The sequence below is a fragment of the Amblyraja radiata genome, chromosome 13, assembly GCF_010909765.2.
Source record: "Amblyraja radiata isolate CabotCenter1 chromosome 13, sAmbRad1.1.pri, whole genome shotgun sequence".
In the NCBI taxonomy this organism is placed as follows: Eukaryota; Metazoa; Chordata; class Chondrichthyes; order Rajiformes; family Rajidae; genus Amblyraja; species Amblyraja radiata.
Window position 1 is genome coordinate 30,794,324 of NC_045968.1, and position 27,459 is coordinate 30,821,782.

A 27,459-nucleotide genomic window follows, 5' to 3' on the forward strand; every position below is an offset into this window, starting at 1 on the left:
CCTCACTTGCTGGGCCCGTCCTGTAATTTTGCGCGGTTGCCATCACAACGCACCGCCTGTTGGCGGCCGACGCGCATGCTCGGTGCTGCGCACGCCGGGCGGGCTGAGAGGATGACAAGATGGCGACAGCGATGTACCTGGAACATTACCTGGACAGTGAGTACCTCGGGCTGCTGACCTGGCGCCGGACCACAGACAGCCGCTGCACCTGTTAAAGCGAACGGTTCGCTTTCTTCCCCGGGTAATGGGCCCAGGCGTGCTTCCGTTTGCAGTCGGCGTTACTCGAGCCCGAGGGGGTGGGGGGAGGTGATAACTGGAGGCCCACGTCTGAGTGATCGTGCCGAGCACAATCACGGAGGGCCAAGCTTCTCGATTATCATTGACAACAAAAACAATGCTTTTCGTGCCGCACCAGGGAGTTTTCCTTCAGTTTATAGATGGGTTCGAGAGTATCCGGCCATCCGCGGCCAACATTGCGCATGCGTGGAGGCTTCTCCTTCCGCACCCTGGAGGCTAAAAGTATAAACAAACGAGTCTGCAACAGGCAGGCAGCTCGGGGGGAGGGGTAAGAAGGAATAATGAAGCAGCCAGTGCCTGCATGTAAGAGTCCTGATACTCTTCAAGTTTGGGCTGATAACTCGTGCATGACGTTCAGGATGCACAGGAGACAATTAAGCCCCAGCAGTTGATTCTTAAACTATACGCGTTGACGTTCCGCAGTCGCTGTTATAGGATCATCAGTGACTAGAAACGTGCCTAGAGTAGCCACGTAGATGGCGTGGTTACAAGAGAAGGCTAGAGGCTGGGTACTCGGCGATTACACCTAAAACCTTTCCAACATCTATAAGGTACAACCTGGAGGTTAACAGAGTGCTTTCAGCCCCGCACTATCCAAGACAAAAACAATCTGCCATCTTCAGACTGGCATCTAATTCACCATCTAAACATACTGTTCCTACATCAATTACTCATCTTGGCTTGACGATACCCTGTCTTGTAAATCTTTTTTTTTTATTGGTAGCTGTGCAAGCAGGAAAATACTAGGCAATAATCTGCAATAGGCAAGGTGTTACTGGACTTTAATCAGTAACAATCTGGACAGGTTGCTAAAAATTATCAGTGCATGGGTAAGTGATCTGGTTCATTTTGGGCAGGAGTTACTGACTGGTGGTCAACAATGAAAATCAGATGCAAGTGATCTGCTTAACAAACAGACCATTTGCCCCCTCTAGCCTTTCAATTTGATCAATGCTGATCCGACACCACCATTTATCTATGCGTCCCTCAAAGTACCAGAAATCTACCAATCTATTCTCAATGTAATGAGTGATTAAGCCGGGAATGTGTTGGATAGACAACTTCAAAGATTCATCACTTTTTTGAGTTAAGACATTTTTCATTTCCATTATGGCATACAATTTAATATGATTCCATCACTAGTCACATCTTTCAATCCCCACCCTTTCCTACTTCCTGTAGAGACACTCCCTCCGCATTTTCTTGCTTCACCTTTCCCTTCCAACCCAAACCTCCCAAGTACTTTCTCTTGCAACTGTAAGAGATGTAACACCTGTCCCTTTACCTGCTCCCTCATATCCATCCAGATACCCCAGTAGCCCTTCCGGATGAGACAGATTCACAGGATTCGGTGCTCCCAATGTGGCCTCCTTTACATCAGCAAGACCAAGGCAACCATTTCACTGAACACGTGCTCATTCCGTCTCGGCTTGCTGGGCCTCACTGTTGCTAACCATTTTAATTCCCCATCTCATTCCCATGCTGATCTTTCTGTCTAGATGGAAAAAGGGGTTGGGGTTGCTACCTGGAATTAGATAATTCAATGTTCAAGCCATTGGGTTGTATGTTAATGGAGAACTCAGCGGGACAGGCAGCATCTCTGGAGAGAAGGAATGGACTTCTTCAGACTGATGCCAGGGGAGTGGGCGGTACAGAGAAAAAAATGTAGTCGGAGACGGTACGACTGGTGGGAGAACTGGGAAGGAGGAGGGGATGGAGAGAGAGGGAAAGCAAGGGCTACTTGAAGTTAGAGAAGTCAATGTTCATACCGCTGGGTTGTAAGCGACCCAAGCGAAATATGAGGTGCTGTTCCTTCAATTTGTGCTGGGCCTCACTCTGACAATGGAGGAGGCCCAGGATAGAAAGGTCAGATTTGGAATGGGAGGGGCAGTTAAAGTGCTGAGCAACCGGTAGATCAGGTAGGTTTAGGCGGACTGAGCGGAGTGGGTCAGCAAAACAATCGTCGAGCCAGCGCTTGGTCTCGCCGATATACAGGAGTCGATACTTGGAACAGCTGAATGAGTAGATGAGGTTGGAGGAGGTGCATGTATTAACTCTTCAACTCTGTTGTCGGAGTACAAGCAATTATCTGGAAATCCATGTGGCCCAGGCAGTGTTTTGCTCTGGGAAGCATTAGGTAGTGATCGCAAGGCAGGCAAAAGTTAATACGACCGAGTAACAGGTTGTGATCTTCAGAATTGCAGGCAGCAGGACAGACCTAATGAACACGGATTTATAACACTTGAGAGGAGGATATTGTATTGATCTGCACCAGTGCAGGTGGATAGTAATGCACAGCAGTGTGGGAGAAAGAATCAGTGATCTACAATAAACCATGCAACAAAGATATTGGAAAAAGTTTGCACATTTGTGAGTGGGAGCTCAAGGGCAAAATTATAGGAAAGTTATATTGAGACGTATGCCCATGTCTATAACATAATTCACCTCTTTCTTTACTTGAAATAATCAACTACTGAAACCCTCCTCTATGTCTGCCTTATCTCCAGAATCCATTTCAAAAATTCTTCCAGTGAAAATATTTCTGATGATTGGTCGTTGATTGGTGTCAGTTTTCTCTCTCCACAGTAGCTGCCTGAGTATTTCTAGCATATTTTGTTTTGAACGTAGATTTACAGCATCTGCAGTATTTTGGTCTACCCTTCCAATGTTCTGATTCCGATTGGCCATCCTCTGTTGGCACCAGCTCATCCAATGCCATCTTTACACCATTCCATTCGCCTACCATCTTGTTCATCAAGTTTTTATGAAGTAACTTGGCTTGCTTTTAACAGTGAAAGTGGATGCTTTTTGTTGCGGTAGAGTGATCAAAGATCCACAGTCATTTACACAGGCAATTATAATAGAAGGATCTAGTAAAATGCATACTGGATAAACAGTGGAGAGAACAAACCTTTGTCTAGACAGAATCTTTGTGCTTTCCCCACGAGTTAAACAATCCTACAGCGAAGTATTTGCAAATCTATGAGATTTTGAACTTTACAGATGGATCTAAAACATAATATATGTAGTAGTGAATGCTATAAGCACATGCAAGGATCTGCAGAAGTTCTGTTAGGATTAATAAAGGGGTCCTCAAGTGCAGACACAAGGTATGGGATGAAGACATTACATCTGTGATTATATCAGGTTGATTTGCAACATTAATCATGTTTGGACAACATTTGTGCAGGAAGATTCCATGGTAGTCTAGAGAAAGATAAAGAAGGCATCTGCTTTTGTGTTCACTGAAGAATGCCAGAAAATGTGTGGAGGAGAGAGTTAGCCAGGCAGGCATAAGAAAACCAACCAGTTCAAATGTGGGCGAAATCAAGTTGGATGTGTTTAGAATTTGTTGGACAAAATTGATGGCTTTGAAACTACTGGCATCATTAAACCAATGGCTTAAGCAGGCTTGCATAGTACCTGGGCTAACTGAGTGACAAATGCTTGGTCACATCTTATGTAGGATCAAAGACCCCTATCATTTGTAGGGAGATTTTTGACCTGAAGTACAGGTGATATAAAACTTTTATATGTTTACTTTGTTCTAATTGATTTGGTTAGAATGTGACTTTAATTAACATTTAACTATTTTTGATTTTTCTTTTGAGTTACTTGCATGTCTTTTAATTGCCTTTTAGTTTAGTTTAGAGATACAGCACCGAAACAGGCCCTTTGGCCCACCGAGTCCTCGCTGACCAACGATCCTTGTACACTAGCACTATCCTACACACTAGGAATGACTCGCAATTTTTACCGAAGCTAGTTAACCTACAGACCTGTACATCTTTGGAATGTGTGAGGAAACTGGAGCTCCCGGAGAAAACCCACGCAGTCACGCAAAGAGCGTATAAACTCCGTACAGACAGCACCCGCAGTCAGGACCGAACTTGGGTCTCTGACACTGCAACTATATCCGCTGTGCCACCGTGCCGTGTTACTGCATATCCAAAGAAATTTTATATTGTAACGAAAAAGCCTCATTGATTTTGACTGACACAAAGATGCTGGAGTAATTCAGTGGGTCTGGGGAACATAGATAGGTGACATTGGGATCCTTCTTCAGACTGATTCAGTCATCTGAGTTACCCCAGTACTTTGTGTATTTTCACTTTAAAGCTATGCGCCGATGCCGCTGGTCTGCAACAGCAAGCTCTTCACCGGTTAACGGCTCACGTTGTTACGGCTCACGTTGTTAGCCCCTGTTGATAGCACTTTCTTCGGCTTGCCGCCCCTTGGAAGTGACTGCAGGTGAGAGGTGAAGGGGCCCCACGGTGACTGAGCGCATTCTGTCAGTGGGGGCACACTGAGGAAAGCGCAGCCGCCAGGGGCTACAATGTGAGCTGCAAAAACAGCCATGAGAACCAGAGAAGAAGGGTTAGCTTGTACAGACTAGCAGCGTCAGCCCCTAGTTTTAAAGTGAAACATCAGAAAATGCTGGTGTAACTTAGCTGACTGAATCAGTCTGAGGAATGGTCCTGATGTCACCAATCTGTGTTCTCCAGAGGTTCTGACCTGCTGAATTACTCCAGCACTTTGCGACCTTTCAATGGGTGAAGAAGGACTTGCGGGTGCACCTTGCGAGTCGAGAGTGGGGTTGGAACACGGGGGACTAAACACCTGGGGAGATGGTACGAGCCAGAGATGGGTTGGCGGGTCTGTCCGCTATATCTGACATCTGTTATAAGGGGATTGTTAAAATGAGGATTTACTGTGTGGATCCATTACTGGTACTGTGGTGTTTGGATTACCTTTCCCTCAGACCACAGTACGTGCGCCTACAGAACAATGTCTCAAGCACCATCTTGAGCAGCACAGGGGCTCCACAAGGAACTGTGCTGGCTCCATTCCTGTTTACCATCTACACAGCGGATCTCCAATATAACACCAACAGCTGCTTTTTGCAGAAATTTTCGGATGACACAGCTGTTGTCGGCCTCATCAAAGGGGGCAATGAGGAGGAGTATAGAGACATAATAAGCAACTTTGTGGAGTGGAGTGCACACAATAACCTCCATCTTAACACCACAAAAACCAAGGAGATAGTTGTGGACTTCAGGAGGGGGAGGAGGAGGACTCAACCAACACCAATCACCATTAAGGGCACTGAGGTGGAGGTGGTCGCCAACCACAGGTACCTTGGTGTGCAGCTTGACAGTGAGCTGGACTGGAAGAGTCATATGGAGGCGGTGTACAGGAAGGGACAAAGCCGACTGTATTTTTTAAGGAGGCTGAGGTCATTTAACATCTGCCAACCCCTACTGTGCAGTGTCTACCATTCAGTGGTGGCCAGTGCTCTGTTTTTTGCTGTGGCCTGTTGGGGAGATGGCGCCCGCATAGCGGACAAAAACAGACTGGACAAGCTGATCAGGAAGGCCGGCTCAGTGGTCGGGGCTGAGCAACGAACGGTCCAGCAGGTGGCAGAGGCCAGAACTCTGAACAAACTGGGTTCAATAATGACCAACCCCACTCACCCACTCCATGCCCTGAAGGTGATCAAGAGCAGCATCTTCAGTCAGAGACTGATTGCACCAAAGTGCTTAACTGAGAGACATAGGAAGTCTTGTATACCAGCTGCTATAAGGTTATATAATGCGCATAAATAACTGCACTTTTTTTTTCATTCATTGTATTTTAACTTGTATTTTAACTTGTATTTTAACTTGTTAAGTATGGAAGCTATTTGAGGAAATGTGTGGTGTTATGTCTTGAAGCTGTCGTGGCACTGTAATTTCCTGTAAAGGATTATTAAAGGTATAATCAATCAATCAATCAATCTACTATATTGTCTTTGCAAAACAGTTAGGAGAGAAGATTGAGAGTATAGTTGAATCTTTCGCAATGGAGGGCCACAACCGGAAAGAGACTTCACCACTCGCAATGCCACCTGTGGCCACTCAGGGAATTTCTACTGAGCTCTCGTAATTTTGTCTGGATTATATGGGTGGGCAGACAATCCTTTGCAGGAATATCGGTGTTCAACCTGTACAAACAGATGTAGAATGACAAATTCAAGCTATGAAAAACTTGGTACAGTGAACTGATGAGTTTAATTTGAAAATGTTCTTACAGTAAAAATAGAAACTTGCTTCTGTGTTCTGACAGGTATTGAAAATCTTCCTTGTGAACTTCAGCGGATCTTCCATCTGATGCGGGACTTGGATCAGAGAACTGAAGGTGCTTGCAGCATAACTAAGAAATATGTAGAAACACTGGGGCTTAGAGCTTAGGTTTTGTTGTCCTCTATTGTGCAATGCACCAGTTCCCTGTAAACTTGCAGATTTTAGCATAAAGCTGTAAAACTGTATTTTTAAGCTTCTAATTTTGTCCCTCAAATTGATTTCCAACTAACGCAACTTAATATTCTAAGGGATACTGGGCAGTTCAGGAAATAATTATCCAATATATTTTTCAATTCATATTGTCCTATGAACTTTTTCAACCTATTAGAATAAATAATGTGATCAATTGGCATTATAGTAGAATCGTGCATTTATAATTGAATCTGTGCTGATGTTCTCCTGATATGCCAATGAGTGCAATTCCAATTTTGCTGTTTGCTACCCTTACTTTTTAATATAACCTTTGGTTTTCCAAACAATTACACAAACTGTTTCTATAAAACATTCATAGATTTGCTAATGTGATTATCACAAATTTACTTGATATCCTCCTTTCAGTATTGGAAACAATATAAAATAAAATCATGAATTTTAATTAAATAGATGACTAACAGGAATAACTACAGCATATACAAGTTCAGTTTATCTCCTTGTTCTTGTACCCTGTGCTTCAAGGTGCAGCAACAAATGCTTGACTATTTACAGCCATTTGCGATGCGCTTTTTGCAACTGCCTGTGTAACTGTTACGAATCCTCTGCCCCCTAAATCTTACCGCAAATCTAACAATATATTAGAGCGTGATTTATTCTTCCTTTGATCTCCTGGCTATTTTCATTTTCCTAAAACTGCTGTGGCTCTGCAATTTTAGTACCTTTCCATTTATATACCAGAATAGATGGTTGACTGATATTCTGCCAAAAACATTGTCTTGCATGCTCTATGCATGCTGGCAAATATTAATAGATATTTCAGATGCAGATGCTTCTTTGCAACTGTAGCCCATGAGCCTCAGACGCATTGGGCTATCAGCTATGTTTGAAAACAAGCATGAAATTGAGACTTTGACTCATAGATATTGTTTTATTAAAACCATGAATAACATGTATTATGTCAATAATGTTAAATATATCTTACTTCGTAAGCAAAGTACCGTATTTCCCGGCAATGAAGACACACCTGCATCGAAGACACACCCCCAATTTAAGTTGCTAAATTTTGAAAAAGGGATGGCGGACAGGATCAAGGGTTTGGTTTAGTCCAGGGATCGGCAATATCGCTGGCGTGCCCCGGGACTGGCTGCAGTTCCCAGATCCCTCGCGTCCCCGGGACTGGCTTCAGTTCCCAGATCCCTGACGTCCCTGGGACTAGCTGCAGTTCCCAGGCCGCCTGCAAGGCATGGAACTAGCTGCAGTTCTCAAGTCGCCTGCCCCGGGACTGGTTGTAGCGCCCAGGTCGCCTGCCCCGGGACTAGTAGAGGGAGAGAGAGAGAGAACGAGCCCGAGACGGAGCAGCCGGCCTTCCGCCCATTACCCGCCAACCACCACTCCACCAGTTGCGCCTGTGCCGAAGGACACCATGGCTGACTGGCGGGCGGGCCGGCAGAAGGCGCTGCAGTGGTGGTCAGTTCCGCTGTGCGGTCCCGGCGGCCGCTCGCAGCCTCCCGAGCTATTTCCATCCCCGGCCACAATGCGGTGACTATGCGCCCGGAGCGCAGCGGTGAGTGGGTGAGTTGCTGCCGTGATCCCGACCCCCTCCTTCTCAATGCTCCTGCCCTCTCCGCAACTTTACTTCTGGCGGCCCAGCCAATTTGTGCAGCTCTGGCCGAGCTGACCCGGGCCAGACTCCCCACAGGTTGTGAAAGGAACTCTTTCCCCCCCCCCCCCTTAGCGGCGCTGTCTTTTTATAGCCGCTTCCCAGTTTACAGCCGCTTCCCATCAGCTGCCAACAATGAGGGATAGACTTGGCTATACTTCAGTACAGCAACATTGTTCTTGATGTTGCTGTACTGAGGGATAGCCAAGTCTATCTTTTTTGGCTAACAACCAAACCTTCGGCCTCCAAGATGCAGGTGAATTTTTGTGCTGTATTTTTGGGTAAAAAATATCGTCTTCATTGCCGGGAAATACGGTACTTGTATTAGAACCACTGACAAATCAACACTTCTTTCTACTGATGGTCCTGCAGACTTTATATGTTTGCTTTGTTATTCTAATACAGTGCCCTTCATAATGTTTGGGAAAAGACCCATCATTTATTCATTTGCCTCTGTACTCCACAATTTGAGATTTCTAATAGAAAAAAATCACATGTGGTTAAAGTGCACATTGTCAGATTTTAATAAAGGCCATTTTTATATATTTTGGTTTCACCATGTAGAAATTACAGCTGTGTTTATATATAGTCATTCCATTTCAGGGCACCATAATGTTTGGGACACATGGCTTCACATGTTTGCAATTGCTCAGGTGTGTTTAATTGCCTCCTTAATGCAGGTATAAGAGAGCTCTCAGCACCTAGTCTTTTCTGCAATCTTTCCATCACCTTTGAAAACTTTTACTGCTGTTTATCAACATGAGGACCAAAGTTGTGCCAATGAAAGTCAAAGAAGCCATTATGAGACTGAGAACCAAGAATAAAACTGTTAAGCGAGACATCAGCCAAACCTTAGGCTTACCAAAATCAACTGTTTGGAACATCATTAAGAAGAAAGAGAGCACTGGTGAACTTACTAATCACAAAGCGACTGGCAGGCCAAGGAAGACCTCCACAGCTGATGACAGAAAAATTCTCTATAATAAAGAAAAATTCCCAAACACCTGTCCGACAGATCAGAAACACTCTTCAGAAGTCAGGTGTGGATTTGTCAATGACCACTGTCTGCAGAAAACTTAATGAACAGAAATACAGAGGCTACACTGCAAGATGCAAAACACTAGATCGCCGCAAAAATAAGATGGTCAGGTTACAGTTTGCCAAGAAGTACTTAAAAGAGCAACCACAGTTCTGGAAAAAGGTCTTGTGGACAGATGAGACGAAGATTAACTTATATCAGAGTGATGGCAAGAGCAAAGTATGGAGGAGAGAAGAAACTGCCCAAGATCCAAAGCATACCACCTCATTTGTGAAACAAGGTGGTGGGGGTGTTATGGCCTGGGAATGTATGGCTGCTGAAGGTACTGGCTCACTTATCTTCATTGTAGCATAATGAGTTCTGAAGTGTATAGACACATTCTATCTGCTCAAGTTCAAACAAATGCCTCAAAACTCATTGGCTGACGGTTCATTCTACAGCAAGACAATGATCTCAAACATTCTGCTAAAGCAACAAAGGAGTTTTTTAAAGCTAAAACATGGATAATTCTTGAGTTGGCCAAGTCAATCACCTGATCTGAACCCAATTGAGCATGACTTTTTTATGCTGAAGAGAAAAATGAAGGAGACTGGCCCCAAAACAAGCATAAGCTAAAGATGGCTGCAATACAGGCCTGGCTGAGAATCACAAGAGAAGACACCCAGCAACTGTTGATGTCCATGAATTGCAGACTTTAAGCAGTCATTGCATGCAAAGGATATGCAACAAAATATTAAACATGCCTACTCTCATTTACATGACATTCCTGTGTCCCAAACATTATGGTGCCCTGAAATGGGGGGGATTATGTATAAACACTGCTGTAATTTCTACATGGTGAAATCAAAATGTATAAAAATAGCCTTTATTAAAATCTGAAAAAGTGCACTTTAACGACATGTGATTTTTTTTTTCTGTTACAAATCTCAAATTGTGGAGTACAGAAGCAAATAAATAAATGAAGGGCCCAAACATTATGGAAGGCACTGTATATCCATGTAGTTTTTTGGAAATGTTTTCATCTAATTTCATGAGTTTGACTTGTGCAGCTCAGTAGTTATGCAAAAGTGGGATGTAGTCCTTTTTAACACCAACGTAAATCTGGCAATAATGGATATTAGTTATGTGTTTTATTTACACAGAGAAATATTGTCCCTCTTAAAATGCAATTCATAAATTGGCCTTGGTAATTATTTTTTTGCCATCAAGTCAATTTTTATCTTGCCTCAATCTTGGAAAACTTGATCATGTTCCTAAGTTTGACAGTGGGTTTTTAGAAGTGTTAAATGGCTTTTATTTTTCAAGATTGTAAGGAAGTTTAGGGTTATGACTTATTAGGCCGGTGGTTCTCAGGTTTGTATTATTGCTGATGACCTCAGGTTCAGAAATCTGAAGTTCTGTTCTATTAAAGGAAGTTCTACCAAGGGAACATAGAGATACATTTGTAACAAATCAAACAGAGATTGATTCTTGCTCTTTAATTCTTGAAAAATATTTCCATGTTTCTGTGCTTTCTGTGCTACGCCTTTCTGTGCAACACCTAACACCAAACAGACCCATATTGTACAATTCTACATTAAATGTATCTTCTATTGAGGTTATCCTAAAATCTTATGTCTTTGGCCATCTTGTTTTTTCCATTCCCTCTTAATATTTCTTACAGGCCAGTGATGAGCTAGATTATGCTAGAATGAGAGATAATCATGTACAGTCAGATACAATGATTTTTATATTTGATCCCTTCAATCTATACCAATGAAATTATTATTCAGTGCTTCTGTGACCAAAGCACAAGGGAGAGAAGGAGATGATAGGGCAGTGCTGAAGGTTAATTTGTGGTTTGAGCTGATTAAATAGGAAATTAATCCTTTGATATATACTTTGGAAGCTTGTACATATTGAGAGCAAGACTGATTGAGTGATAATTAAAAGTAATGTTTTACCAGCATGTAGAGAGAATGCTCATCTCAACCATTGTAGTAACAAATTAGGAGTTATCATATTGCAAGTGACAATAATTTTGGAAAAACCCTTGGCTGGTCATTGTTTAATTTATCAATGAAAACATTATCTTGACATTATATATATATATATATTGGTAGAAGTGTAAAAAGGAAGCATGTGACTAAAAATCATTAAATGGCTTGAGGAAGGTGAGAATATATAGGTTTCCTTAAAAGGGGAAACCTATTGGATGGTTTTCTTTTTCTGTACTTTATTCCCTTTCAGTTACCATTTCTTGTATTTCAAAGTTAAGTAGTCCACCAACACTCCTTTGAGTTAAAACATTCTGTTACATTTTGAACCAGTTGAAGACATAACTGTGGATTTAGCACTCTTAAATTTAGACGGGGTTGGGATTAATTCAGAGTTTCTGTTCATGATTTTCATTCTGCAGTGTCCATCGGAAGTTAAGGAGTTGATATAATTTGAGCTCAGTTGTGATATTTATCTAGGGCTCTTATTGGCAGGGCATCAACTTTTGGTGAAGAGGGAAATTAATGATTTATGAAGAATTTTATTACATAATTAATCTGAAGGGCAAATATGTAATGTGCGAGAACTTGCCAGTTAGAGGATAGGGAAATGCAGGTGTACAGAGGAGTGGGTAAAAATGGTATACAAGAGGCCAATGTTTACTTTCTTGAATCTGTCTAATTATGATGCTTACTGTTTGCAGATAAAAAGGTAGAGATCGACAAATTGGCAACTGAATATATTTCAAACGTCAAGAGCCTGTCCTCGGATCAACGAGTGGACCATCTGAAGAAGATTCAGCTAGCCTACAATAAATGCAGAGAATATAGTGATGACAAAGTGCAGCTAGCAATGGAGACATATGAAATGGTGGGTGGTCTATTGGACTGCAGGGGAATCTAAGGTGCATTCATTTTTGATTCGGAGTAAAAAGGCAGGACTTTCCCTCAAAAGTACAGTAAAACTCTGGTAATCCGGTGTCCAATTATTCGGAGGTCCTGATTATTCAGCAACTGGCTCACTCATTAGCATCAGGAACTGAATGAGTCTTTTCTAGTCTGTTTCGACATTTTCTGCGCTGCCAAATGCCAAGTGCATTGCTGAGTGTTGTTTAGTTTACGCCGTATCTTTATTTTTTCAAGCCACCCTCAATTCATAATGGATTTTAATATGAGTAATGATGGTAGGGATGGTAAAAGTGTAAAAAGGAAGCATGTGACTCTAACAATACATCAGAAATTGGAGATCATTAAACGGCTTGAGGAAGGTGAGAATCGTCATGTTATCATGGGAGAATACAACATTGGATCATCTACAATATATGACATCAAGAAACGGAAAGGCGAATTGCAGTTATTTCTAGCTGAGTCTGATACCACTAAAGGAATTGATGCACGGCATACCTTGAAAAAGCCAAAGTTGTCTCAGTTAGATTCCGCTTTGTATAAGTGGTTTCTTACTAAGCGTTCTGAAGGGAAGCAAATAACTGGACCTATGCTCATTGAAAAAGCAAAAGACTTTCATCAGGAAATGAAGCTAACTGAGCAATGCGCATTTTCTGAAGGTTGGCTTCGTAACTTTAAAGATCGTCATGGTATTCGTAAGCCGTCTGTTTCAGGAGAGCCCAAGTCAGCTAATCATACATTTGCAGAGGACTTTGGTGAATTTTTTAAGCCTTTAATTCAGAAACATAAATTGTCACCCGACCAAGTTTACAATGCGGATGAAACAGGGCTATTATGGCGCTGTTTGCCAAACAGTATGTTAGATGGTGGAGATGAAAAATGTGCTCAGGGTTTTAAACGAAATAAGGACAGGATCGCAGTCCTTGTTTGTGGTAATGCTTCTGGTAGACATAAACTGAAACTTTTTGTTGTTGGTAAATACAAGAAGTCTAGAGCTTTCAATGGTATCACTTATTTACCCGTTGTCTATGATGCTCAAGAAAATGCCCGGATGACTGCGGAGCTCTTCAAAGAGTGGTTTTTTCATCATTTTGTTCCAGAGGTCAAAGAAAATTTTAAAAGGCTGGGCTTGCCTGAAGATAGTACAGCTATTCTTCTAATAGATAATTGTAAGGCACACCATCCTGCTTCAGAACTTGTTTGTGGCAATATTTCTGCTGAGTACCTGCCTGCCAGTGTCACATCACTCATCCAACCAATGGATCAGGGGGTAATTCAGAGATTCAAAACTGCTTACAAGGGATCTTTCATTCGCAAATTGCTGAATTCTAATTGCATTGTACAAGATTTTCAAGCTTCATTTAATCTTAAAGATGCTATTTATGCTGCAGCTTTAGCATGGAAGGATGTCTCAAGTATAATCTTGCAAAGATCGTGGAGGAAAATATGGCCTAGTGTAAAATTTGGGCGATATTATTTAAAGGAAGAAGAGTTTGAGGGAATCAGTGCTAGACAAACTGGACTCGGAGACATTTTGAAAATAATGGAAGAGGCTCCAACTGAGAATCCTGTCAGCAAACTTACAGAAGAAGAAATGGAGGAATGGTTTGATGAAGATGGGGACCCAGAAGTAGTTGAAATTGTAACAGATGCACAGATAATTGACATGGATTTTAATCTTAATAAGGTCAAGGTAATGGAAGAAGAGGAAAATTATGAGGGACAAGAAGGAGGAACTAGATACACCTGGCATCAGGCTACAGAATTTATAACAAAGTTTGTGGAATTTGCAGAGTACAACAGCCAGTACAGTGCTGCAGAAGTAATGAACTTGCATATTATACTGAACAATTTCTATGAGAAAAAAGCAGCATCAAATAAACAGGCAGACCTCAGAGACATGTTCAAGAAAGCAATCAAGAAAGCAGGTCCCTGTAGCCCTACTCCTTCGACTTCTTCTACACCAGATCTAATTATTGTTTCTGATATCAAGCCTAAGACTGAATATTGAAGACAACCTTGATGACCAATTGCTTGTGGCTGATTAGTAGTGCAGCTGGTTTGAAGGATTTAATTTTTCTCTATTTTATAAGTACAGTACTGTACATTAAGCAGAACTGAAAATGTGTATTTTTATGTATGATCACAGTACTGTAACTTATTACGAACTGAAAATAGTTTAAGTTGTGATTGATGGATAAGTACAGTATACACTATTGTTTAAATGCTGTTAAATAAGTTTCATACTAATATGCTGCCATGGATAACTTCTGAAGTCATCTCTACAATATTGGTGAGTAGACCGTGGTGCTGTACATTATATGGAATTTATTGCTTTACTATCATTACTTTATTATGGCAAATCAGTACAGTATTACAATATTTTGTAGCCCACATTAAATTAGATAAAGTATATGTATTTACTGTATTACAAATATTATGCTACTGTGTAACGTGTAAAAAAAAGTGAAATAAAAGCGTGTTGGTGTAACATACAATGGTCCGGAAAATCTGCTCGTCCAGCACCACCAAACCCCTGAGGTGCCAGATTATCTGAGTTTTACTGTAAATAGCTACCACGTACAAAATCTTCGAAAGTACAGGGTTTGATGGCCAATGATTTAATCATGGAACATGCAATGATAAAAACCTTAAGGAATACTTCCTTAATATAAGAGGTCTATATCTGGCATTTTCCCAAGTCCTAACAGACATTACATGAAACAGAAAAAAAGCAGATTTCATGAGTGTAATACCTACACACATTTTCTGAGCATTTACAAGAGCGCTGTAAACAAAATTTGACATGCACAAGGAGATATTAAGCCCGATTAAAATTATAAGTTTTACGAAGCAATTTATACAAGAAAAGAGATGGGGAGATGTAGGGAAGACTTTCAAAAGCCTGGGGGATCGACAGCTAAAATCATAGCAGTAGTGAGAATGATAAAATTCAGATATGATTCAGGCCAGAATTGAAACATATTCATATCCTAAGGAGTTGTAGGGTTGGAGGAGAATACAGAGATGGGGAAGGACAAGACCTTGTAAGAATTTGAAAGCATCAGAGATTATGAGAATTTTAGAAGCACAATGTTGCTTAATTGACAACTAATTCAGGTCAGCAAGAATGGAGTTAATGGGTGAACTGAGTTAGGACAAGGGGCAGGGGGGGAAGCAGAAGATTTTTGTTTAACTTATCGTAGTTCATGGAAGGTTGAGTGAGGGGGGATGCTAAGAGTGCATTGGTTAGTTAATCGAGAGGAAAAGCCCTGGATGAGTGTTACACCAGTAGTTGAGCTAAAGCAATTGTGCAATTGGATTGTGAATGTGTGGCAAAGAATAACACCAGGGTAAAAACTGCCTGGTTCAATCAAATGGTTGCCAAGGTGAGGGATAGTGGGTGGCTCCAGAATGGAATTGTAACATGTGCTGTTGTATTTGTTTTGTTTTTCTTCCCTTCTGTGGCTATAAAATTTCTACTCTTCTAGTAGTGGATGTTAAACAAATAGTAATTTGGTAGGATATTTTCGCTTGAATGGCCATGAGGTAGAGCAGAATGTCATCACTGCATTTGTAACCTGATACGGTGTTAATCAGATGATGTTGAGGGGAGAGCTACTGATGAGAAGTAGATGGGCGAGGTACAGGATATTTCAGGTTTGGTAGGCAGCAGAGATATGGCAGGTGTGGGAAGAGAAGCCAGAGGTGTGGGAAGGGAAGCCATTGCAGTGATTCTCTGGCAGCATAAATAAGAATGGAATCATATGACTGCAATCCCACCCAGATGGATGGCCGATATGTTTTGGAGGAGGAAGTTCCAGTCATTTAAATAAAGATTGAAAGCAGAGAAGAAGAACGAGGAGGCTTCAGTTACCTGTATCAGGATTACATACAGGCTCAATCGAAATTTTGATAAGGCTTATTTTAGTCTTGCAATTGGGGCTTAAACTTGAATAGAGAGATTCAGCCAATGAGTTCAAAAAAGGCTTGGTGTGAATTAAGAAGATAGTGTACAGGTAATGGAGATTAGATATGGGAATGAAGTGAAATGAGGTAAAGTGTTAATTCGTGATGAGGGATTATATTGTCAGTCTGCAAGAAATAGACAAAATCTGACGAGAGAAAATTAATAATGTTGTCAATTAACAAGGGGGCCAGGAGGGGAATGTGGGTAGTCAGATATTCAGTGGAAAACATTTTAAATTGACACATTAAAACAGTTTGGAAATAGTAAAACAACATTATCCTAAGCAGACAGGTCACAAATAACTAGAGATGTAGTACGTTTATCTCGACATCAACATTTCTCCTAAATAGAGTAGCAGCTATTCACTTCATCTTTATTCACTTTCTGTTTTCTGCAACACTGTTTCAAAGCAATTGCCTTTTCAGTTCTCAGGACAGCTCAGAATCAAAAGTGGCATGATTGAAAACTGTCAGTTAAGTCTAGCTGTGTAGGAAGCATCAATGCCTTAAAAAAAAGTATGTTTCTCCGAGTCAGAGATATAACATTTTAAACAAACCAGCAAGAATCTTGGGTGCAGTAACATTTGTGCCACATTATTGGGCCAAGAACTGAGTGTCCAAACCGTGTGATATTTCCCACCTACTCCCAGATTATTTTGATTAAAGCTCTTATTGTCTGTGCTTTGGCACAGTGATGTATATTTGAATATCTGTACATTTCAGATGTCTTGTAGATATTGCTATTAATTTGTATGTTATTGCAGGTTGATAAACACATCAGGCGTCTGGATGCTGAACTGGCCAGATTTGAAGCTGATCTGAAGGAAAAGTTGGAATCCAGTGACTATGAGAACACGGGAGGCACTAAGAGTAAGTAATGCTAGTAATCCAGCATATGCAGTTCCTTCCTACACAAGTAATGCTAGTACAGGTGCACAACCTTTTATCCGAAAGCCTTGGGACCAGACACATTTCGGATATCGGACATTTTCGGGTTTCGGAATGGAAGATTTTTAGCGTAGATTAGGTAGGTAGCGCTGGCGGCTTGGAAAGACTGGAGCGGCTGCCTCCTCCCCGGAGACCGGGGAATCATTGTAAATCATTGCTTAAATGTTAGTCAGTTAGTTTGGAGGGATTTTATGTGGTGGGGGTGAAGGGGGAAACTTTAATTCTTAGTCCCCTGCCTGGTCAGAGAGGCGGGGAGCGGGCAATGCCTTTCTGGGTCGCCGTGCAGTACTGTGCCGCGGCTCCCACATCACAGAGCTGGGGCTGCGGGTGTCCGGTCGCGCTGGATTTGGATTTGTAGCGCCGCGCAGCCAGAGGTAGAGTTCGCCGTGGTCGGAGCTACAACCGGCGCCGCCCGTGGCTGGACCACCGCAGCCCGGATCGCTGTGGGCCACCGACTCCCAACATCGTGGAGCTGCCGTGGTCCGGCCACGGGCGGCGCCGGTTGTAGCTCCGACCACGGCGAACTCTACCCCTGGCTGCGCGGCGCTACAAATCCAAATCCAGCGCAGCCGGCCGCAGCCCCAGCTCCACGATGTTGGGAGCCGCGGCACAGCGGTCCGGAGCTTACTGCACGGCGACCCGGTAAGGCATTGCCCGCTCCCCGCTTCTCCGACCAGGTAGGGGACTAAGAATTAAAGTTCCCCCCAAAAGCCCACCAAACTAACTGACTAACATTTAAGCAATGATTTACAATGATTCCTACCCTCCCGCGCAATATACACTCACCCAATATACTCTCACCTTCTCTTTTATGAATGGGGATTTAGTTCCCCTTTGTTGGAGGACCGACCGGAGGTTCCGCTGTCACCTCTGCGGGCCGCCCTCGGTGAACGTTTTCAAGGACCTTTCTTCAAGGACCGAAAAAATGTCCGCTATTCGGAGGTTTTCGTTATTTGGATCTTCGGATAAAAGGTTGTGCACCTGTAGTTGGTTTGTTGTATATAATTATTTTGAAATTTAGACTAGTTTTAATTGTGTGTACAGAAATATAAAAATCCTTTCAGTCCCTCTGGGACTATTGTGGCCAATTGTGTTTCTTTATTTGATTTTAATGAACTTAACTCCAGTAACGTGCATTGATTCCATAGCATATGTAAGTCTTGAAAAATGGAAGTCTTTCCCATTCTATTCCCATTTAGGCAGCAATTAACAGTAATAATTCTGAGGTGGTTGTTTACATCACGTTTATGTCAATATTTTATTTCTTGTCCGCGCACTATTTTTGTGTTTGTGCCACACTCTCTTTAACATACTGTGCCTATTTTGTTCTTTTATCTATGATACCCCATTATCTCTTCTCTACCTCTGTTCTTTACTTAATAATCATTTTCAAAATCTTGGCATGGCTGGCTAGGCCAGTGTTTATTGCCCCAGCCCAATTGCTCTGAGGAGGCTGGTGGTGATCTGTCACCTTGAACTGCTAAAGTCATTCTGGAGGTATAGCACAGTGCTATTGGGCAAGAAGTTCAAGAATTAGATCCATCAAAAGTGAAGAGCCAGCAATATATTTCCAAAGTATTTGGTTTGCTTTATCTTCTTGTATGAAAAGGGGAAGTTCATAATGCAGAAACTGAATGAAATGGAGCTACATATTTGTCTATATTTAGCCTCTTACCAGCAAATATTTTCCATTTAGAAGGCAGAGGGCAAAAAGACAAAAGAGGGTCCAGAGGCCGTGGTAGACGAGCTGAAGAAGATGTTCCAAAGAAGAAGAAGCAGAAATCAGGGTAGGTTACATATGACATGTTGATTTTCATGTTTCATCCCCATAAATCTCTCCAACCTCACCTATTCTATAATTTGACAAGGGTTCCTGGGATGTTGAACTTCAATGTGAATTATTAGAGATATCTGAATCTTAAATACCCTCTCGTCTCATATACTGTTTTATTAAAGATTAGCATGTATGAGGTGGAAATCATCAGATTATGCTGTTTATATTCCTGATATGTTACTTCTAATTTACTTCCTAATAAGTCTATGGTATCTATCTTTCTGTGCATCAGAATAAACAGTGGTATTATTGTATCAGTATGGTCTTGAATAAGACAGTAGAAAGCGGGGTGCAATAACATCTAAAGGGTCTGGGTTCAGAATACTGTTCAGAAATGTTATTAATGTGCTATTGATAGTAATTTATAGAATTCTGTATACTTACAGTACCATATCAGTTTCAGCCAGTTAGTCCTGTTCATACTTTCCGGAGGCGTTATCACATTGATAGTAGTCTGATAATGATAAGGAAGATCCTCAGAATGACTGACGATTTCTATGCAGGATCAGCAGAGTCTGTCACGGTGGGGCAGATTGAGTTTGAGATTGCTTTGGGTTCATCGGATTATTGCACACTTCTGCTTGCGCACACAGGTAGTTCTACTACAACTCCTGTTTCCATAGCCCAAATTGGACATAATGTAATTGATGAATGAGGCATTATGCAGGCCAAATTAGTTATATCACTATCAGGAACTAGAAAACCACTTAAAAGTTGCTTTGGAAAGTGACAAGCAGAAAAAAACTGTCTTGGGGGAAAAAAAAAAATTTCCATGTAACCTCCCCGCAGTAATCAGACACCATTGTCTCTTCAGTCTGTCAGCTTCACTGCAGGTGGCCATTTAAATTGTAATGCAATCGCATCTATTGATACGTGCAATTATAAGAAGGAACTGTTTAAGAAGGAATTGCAGATGCTGGAAAATCGAAGGTAGACAAAAATGCTGGAGAAACTCAGCGGGTGAGGCAGCATCTATGGAGCGAAGGAAATAGGTGACGTTTTGGGTCTAGACCCTGCTTCAGACTGATGTGGGGGTGGGGGGGGGGGGCGGGAAGATGAGAGGAAGAGACGAAGACAAACGGCTGTGGGAGAGCTGGGAAGGGGAGGGGAAAGAAGGAGAAAGCAGGGACTACCTGAAATTGGAGAAGTCAATGTTCATACCGCTGGGGTGTAAACCACCCAAGCGAAATATGAGGTGCTGCTCCTCCAATTCACGGTGGACCTCACTCTGGCCATGGAAGGGGCCCAGGACAGAAAGGTCGGATTCGGAATGGGAGGGGGAGTTGAAGTTCTGAGCCACTGGGAGACCAGGTTGGTTATTGCGAACCGAGCAGGGGTGTTGGGCAAAGCGATCGCCAAGCTCTCCCACAGCCCACTGTCTCCGCCTCTTCCTTTCTTCTTCCTGCCCCCCATCCCCACATCAGTCTGAAGGTCTTGACCTGAAACGTCGCCTGTTTCCTTCGCTCCATAGATGCTGCCTCACCCGCTGAGATTCTCCGTCAGTCACTGAAGTGTTAAACAGAAAATATAATTCTAATCAACTTTTATTTATTCTGTAATTGTATTCTTCCTTTTCTAGGGCAGAATACTCTGACTCCATTTTGAAAATGCACCCATCTGATGTTTTGGACATGCCGGTTGATCCCAATGAACCCACCTACTGTTTGTGTCACCAGGTTTCGTATGGAGAAATGATTGGTTGCGATAACCCAGATGTAAGTGTGTTTGATTTTGAAGGATTTTTAATTTTATTGGATATATTGGTTCGGCACGGACTAGAAGGGTCGAGATGGCATGTTTCCGTGCTGTAATTGTTATATTGTGAATTAATGATTATACTTGGAGATACGGTGGCAGAGTATCAAACTTATTGAATTAAATTGTTTGGAGCACACAGGGTTATAAGAAAACCGGATTAGCATTTTCTAGTGTCAATTGTGTATGACTTGTTTAAACTGTCTTTGTTTATATAACCATATTTGCTTATATGAGATCCCTTGAAGTTATATTGTGTATGCACGCAAAGAATTTCACTGTGCCTAGTCACATGTGACAATAAAGTATTCCTATTCCTACTTTGCAAAAGTAACACCTCTTAGTTTTAATGTGGCACCATCTGTTGGAGACTATTGAGAGGAAGGAGTGATTGCCACCTAACCAATCTGAATAAATGGTTGGCCCAGCCATTTTCTTTTTCTAGCAGTGCCCTCATTCCCTCTTCTTTGTAGGATTTTCTGATGATTTTCCCTCCTTTCTGATGTATCAATCTGCCACCAAGTATGTGAACAAAGGATTCATTTCCATAGCCTTGTGCAGATGTTGTTCTTAACACTAGATGTTCCACAGCCGTGTGCTATGAGGTTGTATGCAGTTTCTCTCCATCTGGCTATCTTCAATCAACCAACTATATGTGTTTACTGATGGATTTTAAGTACCACAGTAAATGCTATGAGACTGTTCATTAATTCTGAAGACTTAATACCGAAAAATCAAATTTTAATTTGATAAAATTAGCAATAGACGTTTGCTGTGTGAACTATTTAATACAGACTTGAAATAATTATCTTGGTATGTCTAGGAATGTGGTACATATTCTGACATTTGAGTCATGGATGTTTTTTTTTTTGTTTTATTACTGATAGTGCCCAATTGAATGGTTTCATTTTGCTTGCGTGGACCTCGCAACAAAACCAAAGGGGAAATGGTAAGTAAGGTTGGACAGCGTAAATATTGTACAGCTTTCTTAGAAATTGGAAGATCTATGACAAAACATTCACAAACATTGGAAGACAGGTTTTTTTTGGCCACAGTAAGACTGATCCTGTTGGCAAAACATTCTTGGTGCATAGCCACTATTAGAAGCAATGTGAGCTACAGTCTTAAATCATAGAATAGGCTGCACAGTCTTTTGAGCCTACTCTGCCTTTTGCAAAGTTCTGCCAAAATCCCATAGACATATTTTGCAAAATCAGATTATCACTGTCTTGTATGTGCTCAATGACTGTGCTTCTGAGGTAGAGAATTTGAAAGATTCATAATGTGCTGAATGAAGGAATTCCTTAATCTCGTGTCCGGGGGGGGGGGGGGGGGGGGGGGGCAGTTAGGAATGAGATTAAGGGATTTCTTAAATTTGAGGGATGGAAATGCTGAAGAATTCAATACTAGACACATTAAATAAACTGTTTTTATAGCATTGTTGTTTGTGTACAGGTTCTGTCCACGATGTACCCAAGAAAGGAAAAAGAAATGAAGCTAGATCTGCTCACTTGCCTACACGTTCGTGCTTTTTGTTCACACTTTTGCAATTTTATATAATTTCCCTAAATTTGTTGCTGGACTATGAGTGTGTTAGGGGGATGCTTTGATTTATTTCATTCCTACAGCTGGTTTAATGAAAACTCAGGTTTTCAACATTTAATTTCCAGGTAAATTATCCTTATTTGGACATTGAAGGCTTCTGCAACTGACTAAGCTATGATATACATTTGGACCACAGTAATTTCTATTTCATAAGATTGGCGATCCATTCCAGGGTCAACTTTGTGTGAATGGGAATGACGTGAAAATATATAGGGATTCTTGTTGAAATTAGGGAACTGGGAGTTATTGCAAAAATTCTAAACCCTTTTTTTGAAATCACCACATTGAAATGACAGCTATAAGCATTGGCTTTAGGAAATTGTTTAATCTCTACACACTCGGGATACCAGTACATTGAAGCTGGGTGCACATAGCTCTGTTCTGACAATGGAGCAATGCTATTGCAAGTCTCTGTGTACTGAAGGGAACATTAACCAAAGCAACCATTGCTCTCTGTGGACCCAGGAAGGTACCAGCAACGCACCTCATTTGCAGTTATGTAGAATAAACATGCATGCAACTATTATTGTAGATTCGGTGTTAATCTAATGTTAAACGTTCTTCAGAAAAAAAAAATAGGTTCGCAAATCTTGGTATGACAGGGAATTGATCATTACTGGGATGTACTGATTTCTGAAATGATATGATTGTGATAGTGGAAAAAAAACTTTATACTTCAACAAAAGATGTTTTAAGAAAATGGGAATGTCCATTTATTGTGCAATATTATGGTTTTTAGAACCATTTGATACTTTCATAAAGGATTATCCAGTGAAAGGATTATGTGGCAGGGTTTACAGACTCAAAGGTATCTCATTGAAGTTAGAATTTGTAAACCAAAGAGCCCACGTTTCACGAATGTGATATTTTAAACCACTGTTGTCAGTGTGTACACCTTATACTACTTGTTTTGTGATATATATATATATATACATTTGAATATTTTTAAGAATTCTTAAGCCTATTCAGTATTGAAGAAAGATTTTAAAACCAAAATAAAATGTATACCAGTTTTTCCTCTTGAACATAAATATGAACTCAGTCTTACCATCATGAATAAAGAATAACACAAAATGGCTGGCATAACTAATAACTGACCAAAATTCTTGGGTTAAGCAATAAAGTTCAGAGATTGTGAATGTGCAAAATAAATGTTTATAGGTTTTTCAGACTTGCATGTTATGCCTCTAGTTCTGTAACATCTACAAGCTTGCTGCAGGCGATTGATAGAATCTGTTGGTCAATTGGACATAGCCTTCCACTTCTAGTTGTGCCTTTCACATGGAAACTTGTCAAGTGGAGAAGAATCTAGACATTAAACTCCTCGAAAAACCTACACATGTAAATCCTGTTTGTCTTACATAATGCAGCAACTTTTATCCCACAGAGGACATTCTACTTAAGTCCGTGGAGCTTTAGTGTGGGTGGAAAAGTGAGCCTGTGGGACTATAACTTGTATGCAGGACTATGTCTATAATTTAACCAGCAAAACATATGCAGATCATTGTATATAAACTCTGCACTCCTTTTTGACTGGAAATATTCTACCCATTAACCAATTGGTTTAAGCAAGCTGAGTGGGGTAAATCTCAGTTGCTTCAGATCCCAGCTAGTTCATCACTAATTTTGCATTGTAGTGATATAGATCTTTCCTACATCAGGCATTGGATTATCAAGGGAGAATGGATTGCTTTTGATCATCTTCCAGAAGGCAAATAATCTTTCCAGACCTGGCTGGGTCTCTGTGCATTACATAAGTATTCAAAGCAGAAAATGTTTCTCCAGGCCAGAGGAGAAAGAGGAGGAATGCAGCTGCCTGCAATTCCTTTTTAACTGCTCACATACAATATTAAGATTGGAAATACATAGCCCTAATACAGTTAATGTCGTTCAGATTATTTGTATAAATTGGTTGGAAAATATTTTGTATTGATTGGCCCAAAACTCACAATCCCAGAGCTTGCTGATTGAACATACTAATGGCACCATTCCTCTATATATATTTTATAATTTACCACACTGCTGTATATTGGTTTGATCAGCTTTCCACAAAAAGACATTTGAAATGCTGCGAAGAAGTGAAAACCAATTTTATTCCAATTAAGAAGGCACCTAACCACATGTGTAAAACTAACATTGTATGCCTAAAATGATGGTTACTGTGGGATTCCATTCAGGGAATCATTTACATACCAAAAGGTACTGATAATGTATGAAAACATGCCAAAGAAGAGTAGTATTAGAACCCGGAAAGAGAAAATGGAAGCAAGCAGAACAGGTATTAAGAATAACTTGTATTTAAATGATATGCAGGTTGGACAATCTACAGCTGGAAGTATAGTAATGGAAAGAGAAATAATGGAGTTATTTACAATTTGGGATTTCAGTAATTTGGGGAATGTACGTGGATAAGTCAAATAACAAGTCCCTAATTCCATTTTTACTAGTGATAATGTAATTCTGATTTTTAAATTTTATTATTTGCTATTGTAAACATTCTTCAACTGAGAACATGTTTTAAAGCTTACTACTGATAAATTCTACAAAACATTGTATTCACTGTTATCGCAAAATAGATGGCAAAACATCTAATGGAGCTAAAATACGTTGTTAGAAAGGGAGAAAACCCACAAGGAATCAATCTGATGGTTGACATCAGTGTGGCACGTTCAAAACATCATAAAGATATGTGTACCGTGAATGATAATGACTTACAACAGGAGAAACTGAGTGAACTGCTGATACATAGCTAATATCAACCTATTTTTTTCCCCAAGAATGATCACAATCTAAAAATATTTGGGTGGTAAACTGACTCACAGGTCATTGATTATTTTTAGCCAATTCTTAGTATTTTCGCATCTGGTATTTGTGACTAATAAGGCTGCCTTTTCTATTGGACAGACATGTAAATAAGCCTGTAGGTGTAATTTAAAGGGCAGTTTAAACAAATACCAGTTCCTCTTTTGATAATTTGTAGCCAGCTGCAGTCTAATGCAATTGACGGCAGAGAATGGGAAACCAGTCGGCATATTTTGGATGACAAAATTGTTTTGAGAGAGTTCAATCCTGTGTAAGGTTGCAGTCATGTTTTGACGCAACTATTTCAAAAATCGTAATCTTAACCCTTTCCTATTTAAAAAAAACAAAAAAAACCCCATCTCCTACAAGAGATGATTGCTGCTTTCACAATTCTTTCTACAGAACAGTTAAATTTCAGAACTTTATGCACAGTAAAGGGCCTGTCCCACTTAGGAGACCTCCACAGCAACCTCTGGAGACCTTGCCCGCCACCCATGGTCGCTGCAAGATCGCCACGAGGTCACAGGAGGTTTTGGCCACTCTCCCTAATGGTCGAAAATGGTTTCCGAGTGGTCGAGGCTTCATCGAGGTCGCTGCTTTTTTTTTTCATCATGATGAAAACCGGCCTCAACTAAAAATAGGTCGCCGTTTGGTCGAAGCCAGTGGAGTATTGTCGCTATTTACTTATAGGCAGCCGTAGACAATCTCCTTCGCTGATTGGCTGATTTTGATTGGCTCATTGGAGTTTCACGACTTAGAAGACCTAGGTAAAATGCCAGCTAAACTTTATTAAAGTTCTTAAAACTGTCTCCACTCCTTCTCCTCCCCCCCTCTCTCCCCCTTCTCTGTGGTAGCCATTTACATTCATCTTCATCGCGCAGACAGCGTTCCTCCGCACTCCATGGCCCCCACCTTTGTGATGTGTTTGTGTGTGCGGTATGTAGATGCAGCTCGCGCTTCGGTCGATCCAGCATGCGGTTTCAACGCGGCCGGTCGATCCAGCTCGAGGCTTTCCAGGCGAGGGCCCTTGAGTGACCAAAACCTCCTGTGACCTCGTGGCGACCTTGCAGCAACTATGGGTGGCGGGCAAGGTCTCCCGAGGTTGCTGTGGAGGTCTCCTAAGTGGGACAGGCCCTTAACCATACTGGTGGTGTATACTTGAACACTATTGTTCTTACTTTCTGGTTCTTACTTTCTCTACTGCCACCCCGTAGAGTTATAGAATTACTTACAATATACAACACAACCAGTCCATGCTGTTCTCAAGCCACTTCCCATCTTTCCTCATCTTCTGAAACCTCCCTTTTAATGCATTTAGCACCTCCACCCGCTGTGATGGTGGTTCCACGTTCTCACAATTTTCAGGGGAATTTTTTATTTTACTGAATTCCCTATTCGATTGTTGGTACTTACTTTATATCTGTAGCTTTTAATCTTCTAATACCAGTGAAAACTCAATGTCCCATCCAAAAAATGGGTAATGCTTTAATGATCGACCCTTCAACCTTTCCTTTTCAGAAAGCATTCAATAGTGTAATCAGCCAACCATTCACGAAACTGACCGTTATATAAATCCACTGCTGTAGTTTGAACTGCATGTTCACATAAAATAAAAACAATGCAGCAAAAATAATATATATCTTTCTCATCCTGTAATAGGTTTTTCATGTAGACCTCAATATTCTAAAGAGAGAGACCTTTTTTATAGAAAATTCTCCCTTGATTGGAACTTTGTTTTACAGATAAGTCTACAAGCACTTTAATTAGTAAAAATAATTATTCACAAACTTTTATAATCTATCTGATTCGTAGCAAAAGACTATTTGCTAACAAAACAAATTTGCTGAAATAACTGCAAGGTTTTTTTAGTTAATCATTAAGAGTACATACTTTTGATGAAAATGCTTTGCTACGAAGATTGCATTGTAAGACTGTAGTCAGCAATGCAGTGAATGCTCCATGTCTTATGGGCTATGTTGGTGGTCTTTTTTCTGTACAGTTCAGTTTGAGAGGGATAAATATACAGTAATGAAGAGGTACCTGGATACTTTGGGTCTGGACTGTACTTTGAAAAAATATGACTGAGCTAAGTTATCAGTTTATAAGACACCTCAGCTAATTTAATACCTAACACTGGTCTGCAATCTACTGCACAGTTGCTCAAAATGCCTTTATCTTGTCCTATGTAGATTATAGATAAGAAAAATGAATGTGAACCATTAAAGAAAAGTTATGTATATTTGTATTTTTAGATGTAATGGTATCAAAATAAAGTATTTTTGGAAAATGCATTGTCTTGTAAATATAAATGCAGTAACGTATGACCATACAGCTTCTTGAGGAGATTTGGTCAGTGTTAGATATTCAATTTGCATGGGGCTGGATACTTTATT

At 40.9% G+C, this 27,459-nt stretch overlaps 2 protein-coding genes across 3 annotated transcripts; both read left to right on the forward strand.

Moving 5' to 3' along the window:
- The first annotated feature begins 71 nt into the window (after positions 1–71).
- ing5 (inhibitor of growth family member 5) lies at positions 72–27,355 on the forward strand. The gene is made up of 8 exons (XM_033031638.1): positions 72–156; positions 6,403–6,474; positions 11,952–12,118; positions 16,887–16,992; positions 18,767–18,857; positions 20,484–20,619; positions 21,547–21,608; positions 22,115–27,355. Exons 1-8 carry the CDS (start codon positions 120–122, stop codon positions 22,152–22,154), a joined length of 711 nt encoding a protein of 236 aa, XP_032887529.1. The 5' UTR covers positions 72–119; the 3' UTR covers positions 22,155–27,355.
- jrk (Jrk helix-turn-helix protein) lies at positions 88–16,986 on the forward strand. Of its 2 annotated transcripts, XM_033031637.1 has the most exons (3): positions 88–156; positions 6,403–6,474; positions 11,952–16,580. In XM_033031637.1, the coding sequence occupies exon 3, from the start codon at positions 12,407–12,409 to the stop codon at positions 14,162–14,164; it is 1,758 nt and encodes a 585-aa protein (XP_032887528.1). In that variant the 5' UTR covers positions 88–156; positions 6,403–6,474; positions 11,952–12,406; the 3' UTR covers positions 14,165–16,580. The 2 variants fall into 2 exon arrangements, 1 of the variants encoding a protein (XP_032887528.1); XR_004413778.1 differs by lacking the exons at positions 88–156; positions 6,403–6,474 and adding an exon at positions 16,887–16,986 and having other exon boundaries at positions 12,117–14,446.
- Positions 27,356–27,459: the final 104 nt, after the last annotated feature.

Excerpts from the sequence above, each read along its gene's own strand:
- ing5 (XM_033031638.1), top strand. The coding sequence starts at position 120 with ATGGCGACAGCGATGTACCTGGAACATTACCTGGACA. Across the intron at positions 16,993-18,766 it reads GAACACGGGAGGCACTAAGA|AAGGCAGAGGGCAAAAAGAC; the intron begins GTAAGTAATGCT and ends TTTTCCATTTAG. Across the intron at positions 20,620-21,546 it reads TTGGTTGCGATAACCCAGAT|TGCCCAATTGAATGGTTTCA; the intron begins GTAAGTGTGTTT and ends TATTACTGATAG.
- jrk (XM_033031637.1), top strand. The coding sequence starts at position 12,407 with ATGGATTTTAATATGAGTAATGATGGTAGGGATGGTAAAAGTGTAAAA.